The 15,972-nt window shown below is 43.2% G+C and overlaps 2 protein-coding genes across 2 annotated transcripts; one reads left to right on the top strand and one right to left on the bottom strand.

The window, feature by feature from the left end:
- Positions 1–3,452: 3,452 nt before the first annotated feature.
- On the bottom strand, positions 3,453–9,861 carry dnaaf10 (dynein axonemal assembly factor 10). Its single transcript, XM_084458619.1, has 8 exons — positions 9,650–9,861; positions 8,751–8,851; positions 8,367–8,497; positions 7,976–8,077; positions 5,994–6,109; positions 5,307–5,441; positions 4,475–4,572; positions 3,453–4,099 (listed from the first exon to the last, which is right to left on the bottom strand). The coding sequence occupies exons 1-8, from the start codon at positions 9,833–9,835 to the stop codon at positions 3,892–3,894; spliced, it is 1,077 nt and encodes a 358-aa protein (XP_084314745.1). The 5' UTR covers positions 9,836–9,861; the 3' UTR covers positions 3,453–3,891.
- A 286-nt stretch (positions 9,862–10,147) lies between these two features.
- pno1 (partner of NOB1 homolog) lies at positions 10,148–14,991 on the top strand. The gene is made up of 7 exons (XM_084458616.1): positions 10,148–10,418; positions 11,118–11,267; positions 12,682–12,765; positions 12,993–13,053; positions 13,170–13,287; positions 13,399–13,469; positions 13,579–14,991. Exons 1-7 carry the CDS (start codon positions 10,224–10,226, stop codon positions 13,644–13,646), a joined length of 747 nt encoding a protein of 248 aa, XP_084314742.1. The 5' UTR covers positions 10,148–10,223; the 3' UTR covers positions 13,647–14,991.
- Positions 14,992–15,972: the final 981 nt, after the last annotated feature.

The raw sequence follows: 15,972 nt of genomic DNA, 5'->3' as shown, positions 1-15,972 counted from the left end.
ATCCCCGCCCCTTCCTCCAAAGCCACTCCTCCAAACTGGGGGAAAACAAATGACACTTGCTAGGCAAGTAGGTAGGTAGGTTGACTTCCACAGATTACAGATTTATTTCATTTTAGTGTCAGATGGAGCACTTTATTTATTGATTGCCAAACCGCATACTGCGCTTTTAACCCTAACCGGACTTAAGATAGTACATCTGATGAAAGCTGTGGATATGAAAGCTTAACAGATTAACACAGAGTGTAAGAGAACTGTAATCTCTACTGTAGGGGTTTCTATAGATCCATTAAGTTTGAATGAGCTTCATACCATATGTATGCCTTCTCTCTGTAGTCTAACTTGTTTGATTGTGATCGATGTACCTCGCTGCACAGGCGTGCCAGACCGCCGTGCTGATCACGCCCCGTGACAGCCACGCCTTGTGTCTCCTCGGTCTGGCCCAGTTGGCTCAGTGTGACAACGACACCGAGTCAGAGAGGTCGAAGGCCACCTTGGCCGACGCCCGCCTCAGCCTCCAGGCCAGCATAGCGCTGGAGGACACGCCCCAGAGCGGAGACCCGCCCGTCCAGCTCACCAGTGAGAGGCTGTCTGTGTCTGTCTTTCTGATCAGTCAGCATGTGTGTATATGAACGTACAGTATATCAAATAAGCATACGTTGAGACACACACACACACACACACACACACACACACACACACACACACACACACACACGTATAAGCATATTGCTTGCCAGTGTGTTTTTGTCCAGCTGACTATTATTCCATCTCTCTCCCACTCCCAGAGCAGCACTGGTGGCAGGAGCAGGAGAGAGCGAGCACGCAGCCGGCCGGCGAGCCAGCAGGGGGGGCGGGGCCTTCCGCCGGAGCGGCTGCTGGGAGAGGAAGTGGGCGTGGCAGGGGAGGCCTTTCTCGAGGGGGGGCTACAGCGGCAGCCAAGACGGCCACGCCCACCAGAGGAGGCAAAACTGGCAGCGCAGCCAAGCCCCCTGTCGCCAGGTGTGTCACATGGTCATTGATGCCAGGGGAAGGATCACTGGGTCATCTATGAGTAAAATCACACTACTGATCATTTCTATACAGGGAGAGATGTGGACAAAACTATACACTGAAACATATACATTTGCCTATTTGCCTATTCATCAAAAGGTTCCACTGACAATCACTGGCTGAACTTCAATTTCGTCGATTTTGTCACTGATCCCAGTTTGTCATTTTTTAAAATCAAAGTATGCCAACATATTATCTATGTATTGAGCTGGTTTCAGCATCAGAATCAGTCCACAGCCTCTGAAACAGCAGTGGATCTGTCGGACGGTGGTGTTGTTACTACATCTGCCCTGTAGGGGGCGAGCTGGAGCAGCGGCAGCAAAGACAGATGGACCATCTAAAGCCCCTGGCAAGCCCGGCTCCAAGACCCAGCTGTCCCCCAGCAAGGCTAAGGCAGGCTGCTCCCCCAGCCCTGACCGAGCTCCAGAGGGTAGGCTTCCAAACCCAGGGTTGCGGGGGCGGGACTAGCTGGTGTTTCTGAAGGGCATTCAGTTGGTACATCCAATCGAGTGTGTCTGTGTTTGTTGTGGTCGTGTTGTTTCACTGCAGGGTCCGTGGATGACAGCGCCACCGCCCCTCTGAACCGCCGTTCCCACGCCGCTCGCCTGGGCTTGGCCCGAGCTCTCTCCCGCTCGCCAGACAAACAGCATCAGGCCTGCCAGCTCTACCAGGAGGTCATCGCCATGGCGCCGAAGGTCAGTGAACAGCTCATCCACTTGACTACAGCCAGAAAAATATGAAGTCCATTGTAAACGAACACCGTAAAAGAGCTCAAATCACTTTCCCTATTCAAACAAGGGACGTACCTGCATTAGATGTCGTTTCTAATCATTGGCTGATTGACTGGCCAGGTCCATGACGCCTATGTGGAGCTGGCAGAGCTGCTGGAACAGTCGGACCCCCTGGTGGCGTTGGAGGTGTACTGCAGGTTCCCTCTGAGGCCCGTGGCCGAGCAGACCTTCGACGACGCCTTCATCACGGGAGAGATGGTCCGGATCCTGATGAAGCTGAAGCTGTACGACCACCCTCAGCTGGGGCCCAGCCTCATAGCACACAGCAAAGTCATGGGACTGGGTGAGACTACTCCTTCTCTTGCAGTATATCATGTTTAACCTTATTTATTTAACCAGGAAAAGACCCATTGAGATACAATCTATTTTACAATGGGGGCCCTGACCAAGAACGGCAGCAAACGGCATATAATTACAGACGATACAAATAAATGTGCAGATAGCATAGCCTACAGATGGCCCATCAAGACCATCATCTCAGTCATATAGAAATGTCAGTCAGCACTCGGGAAAATACGGGTAGAAATGAATTTCTCTCTGCTATGAACAAATTAATGTTTCCAATAGGAAAGGGGATATAATAGGGTAAGACTCATGTGCAGCTACCGTACTTTGTAGGAGCTTGATGCCAGATACATATTTAAGTACTTGTTCATTGTAATGCTTTTCATTTGGTAAAATCTCACTCAAATGGACAAGATGAATCCTGCTATGTGAAAAACAAACGTATTGATCAAATGTGTTCGTCTTATCAAACATACTAACCATGCTTTCTGTTTCTTTGAAGGCTGCATAGAGAAATACATTGATATCCTGGATGAGAACTTCCTGACTCCTCTCCTGAAGAGCGTGTATGCAGGGGTCCACGACAAGTCCGTTGACGACAAGGACCTTCAGGACTTCTTCAAGTTCAAGTGCTGGATATGAGCAACCCTACAGTACCTTGATAAAGGCACGATTTACTGTTGACTTTTTACTTGTTTTCACTTTTCAGCTCTTAAGATATTTGGCAAGCTACTAATCTGTTTGGTCTAACCTCCTCACATCAAGAGAAATGCACAAGTTCTGACCAGAAATAAAAGTACAGTTGTGCTTCTCTAGGTGTTGTCTTTTCAACTGGTTACACTATGATCAATTTTTAGCTGCGACCAGCAGCTCTATAGCTCACTATGTTGGTTGGTCGGTTCACAAAAATGTCCGCAAAAGTGCAGCCTGTTATTAATCCACTAATTAAACAAGAGAGGAGAAGATTCAGTCAGATTGAAAATGCTTGTAGCCAACTGTATAGTTCATACATGGTCGCAGCTACTGCAAATTATTCTTTAACGGCCAATGTGTCTACACTAGGCCACATCATGGGCACACATTCATATTTGTTTTCTCTTCACATCTCATATCAATATGTAACCAATCCAACAACACTCATGTTGGTGCAAGGTTTATGGCTTGTTATACTGAGTGTGGCAGTACCCAGGCAGATCAGTCAGACAGTGGTCTAGTTTCTCTCAGAGACCATTTATTCTGGAAACAGCCAGGTCCTCAGAAGGGTATTATCCAACAACCTCAAAAATATCCCTCCTCAACTAATTTCATATTTTGCTTCAGCGTGCCTGGACATGGTAATTTCCACCCCAAAGTCATTAAAAGATCAAACATCAGTCGCCAGAATTGTGGTACGCATCAACATTTTTCCAATCGTTATATGGTATGGTGGTAGTGAACAAGAGAACGGCTGGAGGGAAGGAAGAGAACAGTATTCTGAGTAGTGTTTGGTCTTTTTTGAAAGTAACTCAATGGCAGAATTCTCATGAGACTGGAAAACATCCAACTGGATTACATGAACAAGTCTCAATTATAGCTCTGTAGAGATTTAGCCAGTAGAATATCCCATAGAGAAATCATTTCACTGAGATGAATCAGGACATTCACTAATCATTCCCAGGTAAACCTAGAGGGTTGACATGTTAAACTGGCTCCAATGAAGCCTTGTTTACAAGCTGGAATAGTGATGTCAGAGCAGACATTCAGACCTCTGACCTCCTCAGCAGTGTCATACACGGTTTAGCTTGGTCACAATAAGCACGCGGACCGTCTGGTCGAAGGCGGAGCAAACGCATAGGCCCTGCTTATCGGGGCTCCAGTCCAGGCTGGCGATTGGCTGGGTGGACAGAGTGACATTTTGCAGTAGGTTGACTGTGCCAGCCACACCCATATCCACCTCGTCCGAGTCCTTCTTACTCCTCTGGGCAGGGTACTCGCTAGAAAACAGGGTAAAGGCAACATTTTGGGTTAACTATCCTTTCAGGCGTGTATCTACAAATTCTTCTCTTTCGGGTAGTAACAGGGCAACAGGATCTTGAGATATCTGGTCCACAGCATCCACACAAGTGATTCCATCAGTCAAAATACTGTTTATCACTTAATCACTATTATGCTAAACAAAGAAAAACTGGGAATGAAAAAACGAAAAGTCGACACTCGCACTAGAAACAGACATTGTAGCTGTCCGTTAACAGCTGCCACCACACACCAGGAGGGCTACATGTTATGCCTCACCCAAAGACATACCTGTTTAAGACCATGTTTTAAAAATCCATGACGGCGTTAGTGAAAAGATTGAACGCAGCTCTTACTATTTCCATAGATGCAGGTTTCCCGCTCCGCCCGCCGTCATGAAGATGTCTCTGTTCTGAGGAAGATGTCTCACTTGCCAAATGGTAGATTTATGTGCCTGGAATTACAGAAGAGTCATACAGTAAGTAACACGACTATGTCTAATCATGTTTCACCAAAGTGCAACAGAAGTGCACTTCATACATAGCCTTCCTGTACACAATTACATAATGCAATGCATGCAATATTACTGACAAAAAGACAAGGTGTCTAGTTGTATTCATTCACTGGCTAATATCCAATGAATAAAGCTAATAAACAATCCAAATGCTTTAACGTGGGAAGGGCTGGAAAAGAATATACTGTATGTTGCAGGAAAAGAACAGGAAACCAATATGGCTTGGAAAAGAAAATGGTTCTAACCTTCACACTGCCCCAAAATGGGGGTTAGACTACATGTTTACGTGCCAAAAGTTGATCGCTTCATGAATTGTGCAAATATTTGAGGAGGCAAGACCTCTGATCTCACCAAGACCACCAAACAGCACTAAGCCGGGCTCTGCACTAATGTAGGTAGTGTGTTTTTATACCATTTTCACAGGGGCAGCTGGGGCACGGAGACAAAGACACACCTCCCTCTTTCAGATGTGGGTTTTGGCAACAAGCTGTTTTATGGCCAAAGAGCATGTTGGACAAACACTGCAACAAACATTTCCAGCTGTGAAAATGTTGAAAGGACGTCTCTTTCGTACCCCACAAAGTAAAAAAAAGAAAAGAAAAAGAAAAACAACAACCTATGACACTTTTTCCGCCATTGGGAGCCAAACACCCCCCACTACCCGACTAAATTACCTTTTCGGAAACAGAGGCAAAGCCCTTGGTGGGGTGGTGGGTCCTCATGTCAAACACATGGAATTTCCCCTCCAACGATGTGGCGACCAGTTTGTTCATGTTGATGTCCTTCCTGTCAAACTCCACGCAGCATACCTGGAAGGTGACAAGAGAAAATAGCAACTAAATACTAGAGAAACTAGTCAGGTAGAAATAACAGCAGCTCCAAGCACAGAAGGTCATTGTGCTCCATTCCACTATACAATACAAAGTGTTCAAAGGAATAGTAGAGAATCTAGAAATAAACTCTCACAAGAGCTAGGAAACTATGTGTCACCATTAATTATCCAGGAAAACCAATCCAAGCTCTACAGCTACGAGGCAAAAATAACACATCATCTTCAATTATATCAAGGCTGGAGCTATACTATGAGTCACCTTGTTAGGAAAGTGGCCATTTTGCCATCAATGCCAAAATCAATGACAGCACCAGCTCAGACAATAAGCACAGGGAGAGATAAATAGTTAGCAATGGTAGGAATAGCTCAACGTAATTCGAAATTGAGAATGTGCAAAAGAGACAGATGTAAAAATTAAGTATGGGGAAGGCTAGAGATGGATAGGTAGATGAATAGATATATAGTATAGTAAAAAAATAAATACTTAAGTGGTTGTGCTTTCAGGAAGCACCCTAATAAAGAAGCTCACCCCATTTTTGATGTTGGTTTCCCAGCGTAGAGACATGTTTCGGAGGTCAAACAGTTTGATGTCGCCATTGTCATAGCCGGCACACACACAGCGGTCCTGATCATTGAAAGCATGACCTGGAATGAAGAGAGCAAATCAGTTCAGTTCAAGTCAAACGCAATAAAAACCAAAACAAACTGTAATGTATTTAAGTGACTTTTGCCAAAGGTCAAGTGAAGGAAACAGATTTGACACTGCTATGCTGCCATTAACCTCTACATGTATATATATATATATATTTTAAGTTGCAGAGACCTAGTTTCCTGTATTCTGGTGACTTTTAAAGAATGAAAATAACAAAATCGTGAGACATATAATTGAAAAGTATACTGAAACAGCATGTTTAGCCTACATGAAATATGCTTTCTTTAATTTTGAGTTATGGGGTGAGAATAATAGATAGAATGTTTTATTTAATTAAAAAAAATGTTTGATGCCCATGAATGCTTAACTGCATACTCATTCCTTCTAAATATATCACTCTTTCTAATCTCTCATCCTGCCCTGTCCCCTTCCTTCTCCTCTCGTTTCTCCTGCTCTCCTCTCAACAACATCTATCCTCTCCTCTCTCACCACCACCAACAATCTTATGCCTGCTGACTGACAGACAGCAGCGCGTAAGCTACGTAGATGGAGGCTCTGCTTCGGCTCAAACATAAGCTAGGCTACTGGGTGCATGCGTAGCTCCACATCATGTTTCTACACTGTATTTTTTAGATAACGTTACATATTTATCACACTTCAACTATAGGCTATTTTTTACTTGTCCGATCAGACAACTGCATGAGGCACTTGCCCGAACAGGAGTTTACTGGTCCGGGGGAAGCAATAGGCTAGCCTACCTGACTGCTCTCAACATCATTCTACTTTCTGTTCCACTTCAAATATTGTCGGATGTCCATCTGGAAAATGTAGGCTTCATGCTTTAGGATCCGGCAGTTGTCATCAGTGAATGATAAGAACAAATAGGCCAGAGGGGCAGGAGCTGTCGGCACTTCTTACTGGAACGTTCTCTAGCTCTACGCTGTATATGAGTCCACTTATTACAAACATTAATATATTTTAAACTGCTATGTACCCTAGTGAGGAGTAGGCTAGGTAGCCTACCACTGCCAGCACATTTTGGTCCAATTCAAACACTGGTTAAACACTAGCCTACATTATTTTGTAATAGGCTCGCTGAAGAAAACATCCCTTCACGCGCAGTCTTTTGAGTTGAGCACAGAAAGCAGCATTCACGGAGCGCGCGGCCCAAGCTATTGTTGAAAATAAAGACCCGTGCACGACATTGTCATGGTTTTGAAAGTGCTTCTAGGCAGAAATAAGAAAGTTTACGGTTTTTAATTTAAGACTTTAATATACAGTAGGCTATATAGCCACATTTTTCACCATGGCAAAACCTTACGGAAACACTGTATATATTGTATGAATTTGATATAGGCAACTGTTTTTCTTTAGTATGTGTGAGACTAAAGTACAGGAAGGCAAGCTTTAATTGTGTTTGGCATCATGAAGATTAGTTCGTTTTCAGAGCATTTACTCTCACTCCTGAACTTGACAGGACCACACATAAAATCCCGATCCAGAAATATCTGACATGTCAACTGTCAAACACCTTACGGATTTTGATCATAGCAGCATGTTTGGATAACATTTTATGAGCAAAAGTGTGTGTACTGGAAAGCACTGCGACTGGTTTGACAGCAGCACTGAGCACACTGGCTGACAGCTGCTTTGTGTTACGGACGGTCCTGCAGTGCCAAACCTGGTCGATAATTCACATTGGTTACTCAGTGTTGAATAATCAAATGCTAAAATTTGAATATGCAGCTGCATTTGGTGGACTTCCTGAACTGGAAGAAAGTCAGTGAAAGCCAAAGGCCACTTGACCGAGCAGTGAGCGAGCTCCCCGTCATTTTGGAGATATCCCCCCCAGTACATACCAAAGGCAACAGTCCAGCAGTCCCTCTTGGCCTCTCCCTCCCCAGGCTCCATGTTGGCTACGGGTGAGTCTTTCTGACGAGTGTCCCACACCTTTACTGTGCCTGTAAGACAGAGAGCCCCATACAATTCAATCATGAGAGACATCCTGGACGATACACTCAAGTCAATCGTTGAAACACTGACTCGATAAGCAAAGAAATATCCTGGAAGATAGTAGGTTCAGACTCAACCACTTATATCACCACCGCTGAATGGAACCCCAGTTTTAAAATAAGCATAATTGCCTAAAAATAAAGTCAGTCTTGACAAATATGGCTAGGGTGTACAAGCAGTCATTCAATATTCATCAGGACTGCTGTACAGTACAGTGCATGGTCACATCAGTTTTACCATCTCTGCTCCCAGTGACTATTTCGGGGGCGCCATCACCAATCCCCAAGCCTCCAACTGCATCTATGCTGTTCACAATCTCCTTGTGAGCCTTCACTGTATAGACTGGCATGTCCGGTACCTCAAGGTTCCTGCAGACAGTCAGCACACAATGGATCAATGCATCAAATGTGATCTAGATGTGTTATTCATACACGTCCTTCATAGCAACTACAGTTGTCCTTTGTTGTCACTAAGCCAAACATGCAGTTAAGTGTGGTGCTGAAAACAAAACAGGCTTGCTTTCTATGGGACTAGCGTCTGACACAAGTAAGATGTTGCAGGCAGATAATGCCTGTTAGATAGCTAAGCTATATACAGTAGTTTTAAATGGTTGGGGAATACCATATGTTGAGACATCCATCAAAGTCCCCAGTTGCTAGATGCCTTTGTTGGAGAGAGCTGGCCCCAAAGGTCCCACACTTTATGGCCTTTGCTTTTTCTATCTGGAAAAGATAAGACAAGATGGTTGTCACTGAATGGTTAAACCTCTGAAAAACCATAATCAATATTAACGTTAGCTGTGTTACTAAATGTCTTAACTAACACAGTCAATTGATAGAGCGAGCATCCTGTATGGGGATATCCAGCTCTCATCATGAATAAGTACTGTTGTGTTGGTCCACTTTTAGCAGCTGGTGATAGTAGCTACGAGGCTTCAAACAAGAGAAATGAAACTGGGATGGGAGTGAGGGATCTAAACTGGGATGGGAGTGAGGGATCTAAACTGGGATGGGAGTGGGAGATCTAAACTGGGATGGGAGTGGGGGGATCTAAACTGGGATGGGAGTGGGGGATCTAAACTGGGATGGGAGTGGGGGATCTAAACTGGGATGGGAGTGGGGGATCTAAACTGGGATGGGAGTGGGAGATCTAAACTGGGATGGGAGTGGGGGATCTAAACTGGGATGGGAGTGGGGGATCTAAACTGGGATGGGAGTGGGGGATCTAAACTGGGATGGGAGTGGGAGATCTAAACTGGGATGGGAGTGGGGGATCTCAACTGGGATGGGAGTGAGTGGGGGATCTAAAGACAAAACATACAACCCCCATCTGTTTGCCACACGTTGCTATGGTTACGGTTAGCAACCCTTGACTAGCTACCAACAGATTTTTCTAGAATACTTTCTACCATCAGCTGGCCTACCCATTTAGCAATCACTGTCATTTGCCAGTCGACACCTTCATCATTCAAACAGTTTCAAGCAACAAAGCTGTCAAACGTAGCAGGAAGAGAACATTACCTCCTTCACAAGTTGAAGCTCTCCGTGTTGCACCTCGTATATCTGGATCACTCCCGTCCCCCTGGCAAAGTTCCCCATGCACACAAACTTTGCACTACAGGGTATCCATTTGCTATCAAACACTGTGTAGTTCAAACTTTTCTGTATGTGAGCTATAATTTGAGGTTTCTCAAATGGTGCTGTCATTTTCCTGGACAAGATTAACGATTATAAAAGCTACATAAAACAGAGCTGAGCTGAACTTGTCGACGTGCAAAGACCTCCTATTTCCGTTCAGCTGTCTCCATAACCGCCGGATAAGAAAGATATCAACTTTACCATTTATTTCGACTATTGGTCACTGATATAATTTTCTTCAATATTTACAACCAGTCATTCACGTTGTGTCTTCATCACAAGCTACTGCTGAACCTGCCTGTCAGAACAACTAAACACGTTATGTTTATAGATTTTATTCAGGCCTTTGTTGAACTGCTCTGGGGTCCTTTTACACAGCACGGGACAACCGCATGTCGAGTCGCTTGTATCCCTCCTGGAATTTGTGTTTATTTTCCGTTTAAAAACATAATTCGAGATGGACACCGACAATAACCCAACCCCTGAAGTGTGTGGCACTGTGGACAGTGAAAGCACTGCGGACACTTTCGTAAAGGTGAAGTCTAAAAGGGCTCAGAAGCGTAAACGCGAAGGGGGAGTGGGTATGGACTCGGAGGACTCCGTCGCAAGCAAGCGACCCCAGTTTCCACCAATTTCAGGTGATCAGCTAAAGGTGAGAAAATGGCGCACTTAAAATAACTAACTCGTTACATTGTTTTTTTTTTCTGGTGATTAATTGTTAACTTTTAAGCACAATGCAGTTGCGATTGTTAGATCTCGCGTGTGTGGAGGACTGCGCATGCGCGACTCTATCGTGTTGGTTGTGTGTTGACTTCTCATCATGTGAACCGTTTCTGTTAAACATCTTTTCCCGGTCTAAAGTTGTGGTCTCGTATTTCAGAAGGTATAGATGCTTTATTTACTCGTCTTTGTACGTGGTGGCACATCATTGAATAAAACACCAACGATGGTATCATCTGCTGAATATGGATGACTCCAAGAGACTGAACTGGCTGTTTGAGAATGAAACATTTAAGTTAGCAAAATATCTAGATAAGGCATGGAATGCAAGGAAGAGAGCATTGTACCAATAGAGATTCAGGGTTCACTGTCTGTATGTATGTATCTATATATCGTATCATTTATTTATTCATCTCTTTTTTTGTTCATTTGAGCTTGACCAGCGACACTGGAAACATATTTTGCATGTAAATAGATGACGTATGTACAGAAGTAAGTCGTAAAGGTGTCTTATAATCCCATATGGGATGGGCCGACAGTAGGCATGACATTTAAATAAAAAAATCATTCATTCATTCATTCATTCATTGATAGGTGTCATATGAACATAATTTTCATCGCGTTGTTTCAGGGTGGCACGGATGAGATGCGGAAAGTAGCTGTGCCAGCCCACCGGTACACTCCCCTGAAAGAGAACTGGCTGAAGATCTTCACCCCCATCGTAGAGAACCTGCAGCTTCAAGTCAGATTCAACCTCAAAACCAGAAATGTTGAAATCAAAGTAAGGACTTTGAGGCATGCTGGTACTATTCTATTCTCTTTATACTCTATAAGTGCAACAGTATTGTTTATGGAACACACTTTATGAATAAATATACTGTTTATCAATAGATTACAATTCATTCCTATATTTTACAATGACAAGTTTCTTTGTGCAAACAAACAAACACCTTTATTTCTCATACGGTGGGTTTTTTGCACAGCACACGGTGATGAGGCATGCAGTGACAGAAGTGTCCATGAATTTTATTCTCTGCTCTTCACCCATCCCGTCGTCCTTCCCCCAAGGGCACCCGGGAGCAGGCAGTAGGCAGCATGCAGGGCACGTGCCTGGGGGGCAACCAGGTTCTCCTGCGTTAGCGATCTGTTCTTCTGCATGTTTTTCATATTGTGTTCTTTTCATGGGAAAAACCCTTGCGAACACGGGGAGAACACATGCAAACTCTGCACAGAAAGGCCCTTCTTGCTGTGAGGCGACAGTACTAGGTACTGGGCCACCGTGGCGCACGTGAGCCATTTTAGGGCTCAGTGTCTTTGCACAAACATACAATTTTAAGTAAACCACAAATAAGTCTGCAAAGACATCACTTTCTTGGCATCTACTGTATCGCTCTACTCAACAATTTTTCAGAAAGTTCGAAACAAAACAATAGTCTTCCAACTATATAAACATGTATGTTGAAACATTCTATCATTCTTCACACAAAACATCCATGTATTGTAGGATAAAAATGATTAAGCTGATCAAAATGTGAGTGAGAAGAGGACAAGAGAAAAATAAAGCTGGATATTTGACATTAAATTAGCATCTCGGTGATAATGCACTGTTTTTCATGGGAAAAACCCTTGCGAACACGGGGAGAACACATGCAAACTCCGCAAAGAAAGGCCCTTCTTGCTGTGAGGCAACAGTACTAGGTACTGGGCCACCGTGAGGCACGTGAGCCATTTTGGGGCTCATTGTCTTTGCTCAAGCACACTTGGGCACACTCCGGAAGCTGGGATCAAACAGGGGACCTTGCGCTCCCCAGCTGGCCGCTCTACGTCCTGAGGTACACGCCGCCCCAGTCTAGGCTCTGGCTGGGTTGGGCTAGGGGACAATGGCCTCGACACTTGTGTCATCTTGCACAGGCACAAGTTAGAGTCCTTCAAACCAATGTGCATACCTACTGTAATAATTCAGATGAGTACTGATGACTAATTTTGAACTGTTCATTCAAACCTTCAACTACAAAAAAATGACTAATGCCACTACTTTAGTTTTGACATTACAACACACATGAAGACATTGAAGAGCAACACTTCTAATGCATGCCCTCTTCATGGCTTGGTTGACACTAACCTGATGGTTGTTGTCAGTCCATGTAAAACGTTGGTCAGTCCATGTAAAACGTTGTAATACTCTTCTGTTTCAGACGTGTAAAGAGACACAGGAAATCGGCTCCCTGACCAGAGCTGCAGACTTCGTCAGGGCTTTTATCTTAGGCTTTCAGGTTGAGGTAAGCGCCTTCAGATGAACAACGAAGAAAGACGAGTCTTTTCCTTTAACAACTTCACAATGCATTTAACCATACTTTTTTTTTGTTTTTGATTAGTTCTGACATATCGATAAATATATTTCTAATGTAGATGATGAAGTGAGCATTGCATTTTTTTTGATAACGATGCCGTGGCCTGGTTCCTACGAAAGGCTGACTTCAGACCACTCTCTTTCTTCTTTTCCCAGGATGCCCTGGCCCTCATCAGATTAGACGAGCTTTTCCTTGAAACCTTTGACGTGACCGACGGTGAGACTCCCCCACTGCAGGGCCTTGCGTCTCACTATGTAGCCCTCAGTATCACGTTGGCCCTGACTTCATTACAATGTGTACAAAGTGTTTTCTCGTGTCTCTTTTCTTGACAGTAAAACCCTTGAAAGGAGACCATTTGGGTAGAGCTGTTGGAAGGATAGCAGGGAAGGGAGGGAAAACCAAATTCACCATCGAAAATGTCACGAAGACACGCATAGTGCTCGCAGACACGTGAGTAGCTCTGGGCAGGTGTAGTCTGCTTCCATCTTCAGTGGTGTATTTAAACTATTTATCTAGAGGGGGTTCTCAACCTGTTTGTTTTTGTGTGTTCTTTTTCAACAGGAAAATACACATATTAGGATCCTTCCAGAACATTAAAATGGCACGGACAGCTATATGCAACCTCATCTTAGGTAAGGAGATATAGAAACTCTGAATCGTCTCTGCATTTTTAAAGTAAAAACATAGGTGTTGCATGTAATGAGAAGCAGGAAGTACATGTCAGATGTGTGTCTTCTACAGGAAGTCCACCTTCAAAGGTCTATGGAAACATCAGGGCCGTGGCCAGCAGGACCGCAGAGAGATTCTAAACAGAGAGAGAGAGAAAGAGTGCAGCGTGTGGACTTATCTTCTCCTTCATTGGCTGAGAGAGAGTGTGCAGCGTGGACTTATCTTCTCCCTCATTGGTTGTGCTGTAACCGTTTCATAGTTTGATCTGATTGTGTTATGGTTGGACATGTCAACAGGAACTGAGGATTGATTTTCTGCCTTGGACGTTTGGTCATCCTCGTGTCAGAAGATATGCAATATGAAAATGCCTTACAGTTTTCAGAATTTGGACATGGTATGAAGTAAAATATTGTCCTTGCTGATGTTTCAAAGTTTATTTCATTTTTGTTTTCATTCAGTATCAAGTTTCCAACAGTCCCACAGCATAAGATGCAGCATGCAGAGAAATGGGAAAAGAAAAAGAAGAAAATCTCAAACTTAACCATTTCAGATTCCCCACACAAACTAAAACAACCCTTAAGCCCGGCTCCATACACAGAACAGAGAGCCCCAACTGCATTTAACAAATCACTTATATACAAAAGAAAAAGCAATAAACAACAAAAACATCCCCGTAAGCTGAATACAGTGTGGCAGTTTGATACAGGATCAGATATGCAGCTTAACTGGAATAGAAGCATCTAGCTGACCTGGTAAAAATACAAAAGTTACACGTAGTTAAGTTCATTTGGAGTACTGCTCATAGTATGTGTACATTTACCAAAGTTTGGCAACATCCATATTGTATACCAATATAATGTAATTATTAAATAACATCATCCAAGTGTAAACAATATGATTATTTCAAAATGTAATTACATGCACGCACACACACACACAAAATCTCCATGTCATGCAAGCAGAAGGGAGGCCCCAGCAGTGCAGCAGAAGGGAGGGAGACTATGGTGCTCCAGATTAACCTCTCACTAAAAACACCTGTCCACACCAGCGACCCAGCTAAAAACAAGCCTACCTGATGCTATATGATATAATCCAAAGGAAGCATTTGCTCTAAAATGTACTTTCAGTCGGGTTTGTTTTGTCCCTGTGTGAGCCTCTGAGGTGAACACGATAGAAAAGGGGGAGAAGAAGCCAACTTCTGAAATGTTCACTCAAAACTAGATGTACAGTGAAGCGCACTGCACAGCCATCATGCTTACTGTACATGTACGAGTTTGACAGTGACAGCGGCACTGTGAATGCTACACGCTGTACATGTTCAGCACGGTTTATGTTGAGCTGATGCGAAGCTATCTCACTGCCTCTGAAGAGGAGCAAACATTGATTATCTAATATACATATATTGGTAAATAAAAAAAAAACTGCTGCCTGCAGATAAGTCTCTGAAAGTACCTGTATATGATTATATTCTGTCCAAAATTGACTGACATTCACCATCTATCATCTTGAATTTTATTGGATATTCCACTGCATCCAAGCTCTGTTCAAAATGTAATAAAATACAAATGCATAAAAAATCGGATGATTTTTTTTATATAGAAATTTGTTTCAATGAGTGATGATCTTTACTCTGTGTCAGGAATTGTCTCATGGATGCACAAACATACAATTTTAAGTAAACCACAAATTAGTCTGCAAAGACATCACTTTCTTGGCATTACTGTATCGCTCTACTCAACAATTTTTCAGAAAGTTCGAAACAAAACAATAGTCTTCCAACTATATAAACATATATGTTGAAACATTCTATCATTCTTCACACAAAACATCCATGTATTGTAGGATAAAAATGATTAAGCTGATCAAAATGTGAGTGAGAAGAGGACAAGAGAAAAATAAAGCTGGATATTTGACATTAAATTTGCATCTCGGTGATAATGCACCGTTTTCATGTATCGCAAACCAGTTCTCCATAAATGACAGCGATGTTAGTATTCTGGATGTTCTGGTTGGAACATCATACCCTATTCTGGAGTGGTACTGAAATCAAGAATATTTAGTAGCACCTAATAACTAACCCTAACCCCACAAGAGCCATACTAGTCACTGTCGTTGCTGTTCATAGATAAACTAGTCAATGTTGTTGCTGTTTTATTTTTTATAATAGACAAGAACAAAAATAAATATAAAAAAAATAATAATTAAAAAATAGGGAAAAAATTAACAAAATATTAACAAGACAGCCTGCCTTCTTCCCAACCCATGGCCCATCCAGTCGGAGATGCTCTTGCAAACGGGGAAACTGCTGTCCTTCAGTCTCTTAAAGTGCTACAACTGGGTTATTGAGGATCAGAGTTCAATAACACTTCAAAGTTGGCTTCACGAGGCTTGTGTTTTTGTTTTGTTGTTTGTTTAAAAAAAAAAAAAGTGGCTTCACAGAGAGAGAAGACTTCCGTTGAGATACAC

This window comes from Borostomias antarcticus (genome assembly GCF_949987555.1).
Source record: "Borostomias antarcticus genome assembly, chromosome: 25".
Lineage (NCBI taxonomy): Eukaryota > Metazoa > Chordata > Actinopteri > Stomiiformes > Stomiidae > Borostomias > Borostomias antarcticus.
The sequence above is the reverse complement of the archived record's forward strand: the minus strand, read 5'-3'. Positions and strand labels throughout refer to the sequence as shown.

What these genes read in the sequence shown, in the direction of transcription:
- pno1 (XM_084458616.1), top strand. Translation starts at nt 10,224, where the DNA reads ATGGACACCGACAATAACCCAACCCCTGAAGTGTGTGGCACTGTGGAC. An exon ending in TCTTAGGCTTTCAGGTTGAG is followed by an intron (nt 12,766 to 12,992) that starts GTAAGCGCCTTC and finishes TTCTTTTCCCAG; the next exon opens with GATGCCCTGGCCCTCATCAG. An exon ending in CGCATAGTGCTCGCAGACAC is followed by an intron (nt 13,288 to 13,398) that starts GTGAGTAGCTCT and finishes CTTTTTCAACAG; the next exon opens with GAAAATACACATATTAGGAT.
- dnaaf10 (XM_084458619.1), bottom strand. Translation starts at nt 9,835, where the DNA reads ATGACAGCACCATTTGAGAAACCTCAAATTATAGCTCACATACAGAAA. An exon ending in GATGGATGTCTCAACATATG is followed by an intron (nt 8,498 to 8,750) that starts GTATTCCCCAAC and finishes GACTGTCTGCAG; the next exon opens with GAACCTTGAGGTACCGGACA. An exon ending in AAACCAACATCAAAAATGGG is followed by an intron (nt 5,442 to 5,993) that starts GTGAGCTTCTTT and finishes GTCACCTTCCAG; the next exon opens with GTATGCTGCGTGGAGTTTGA.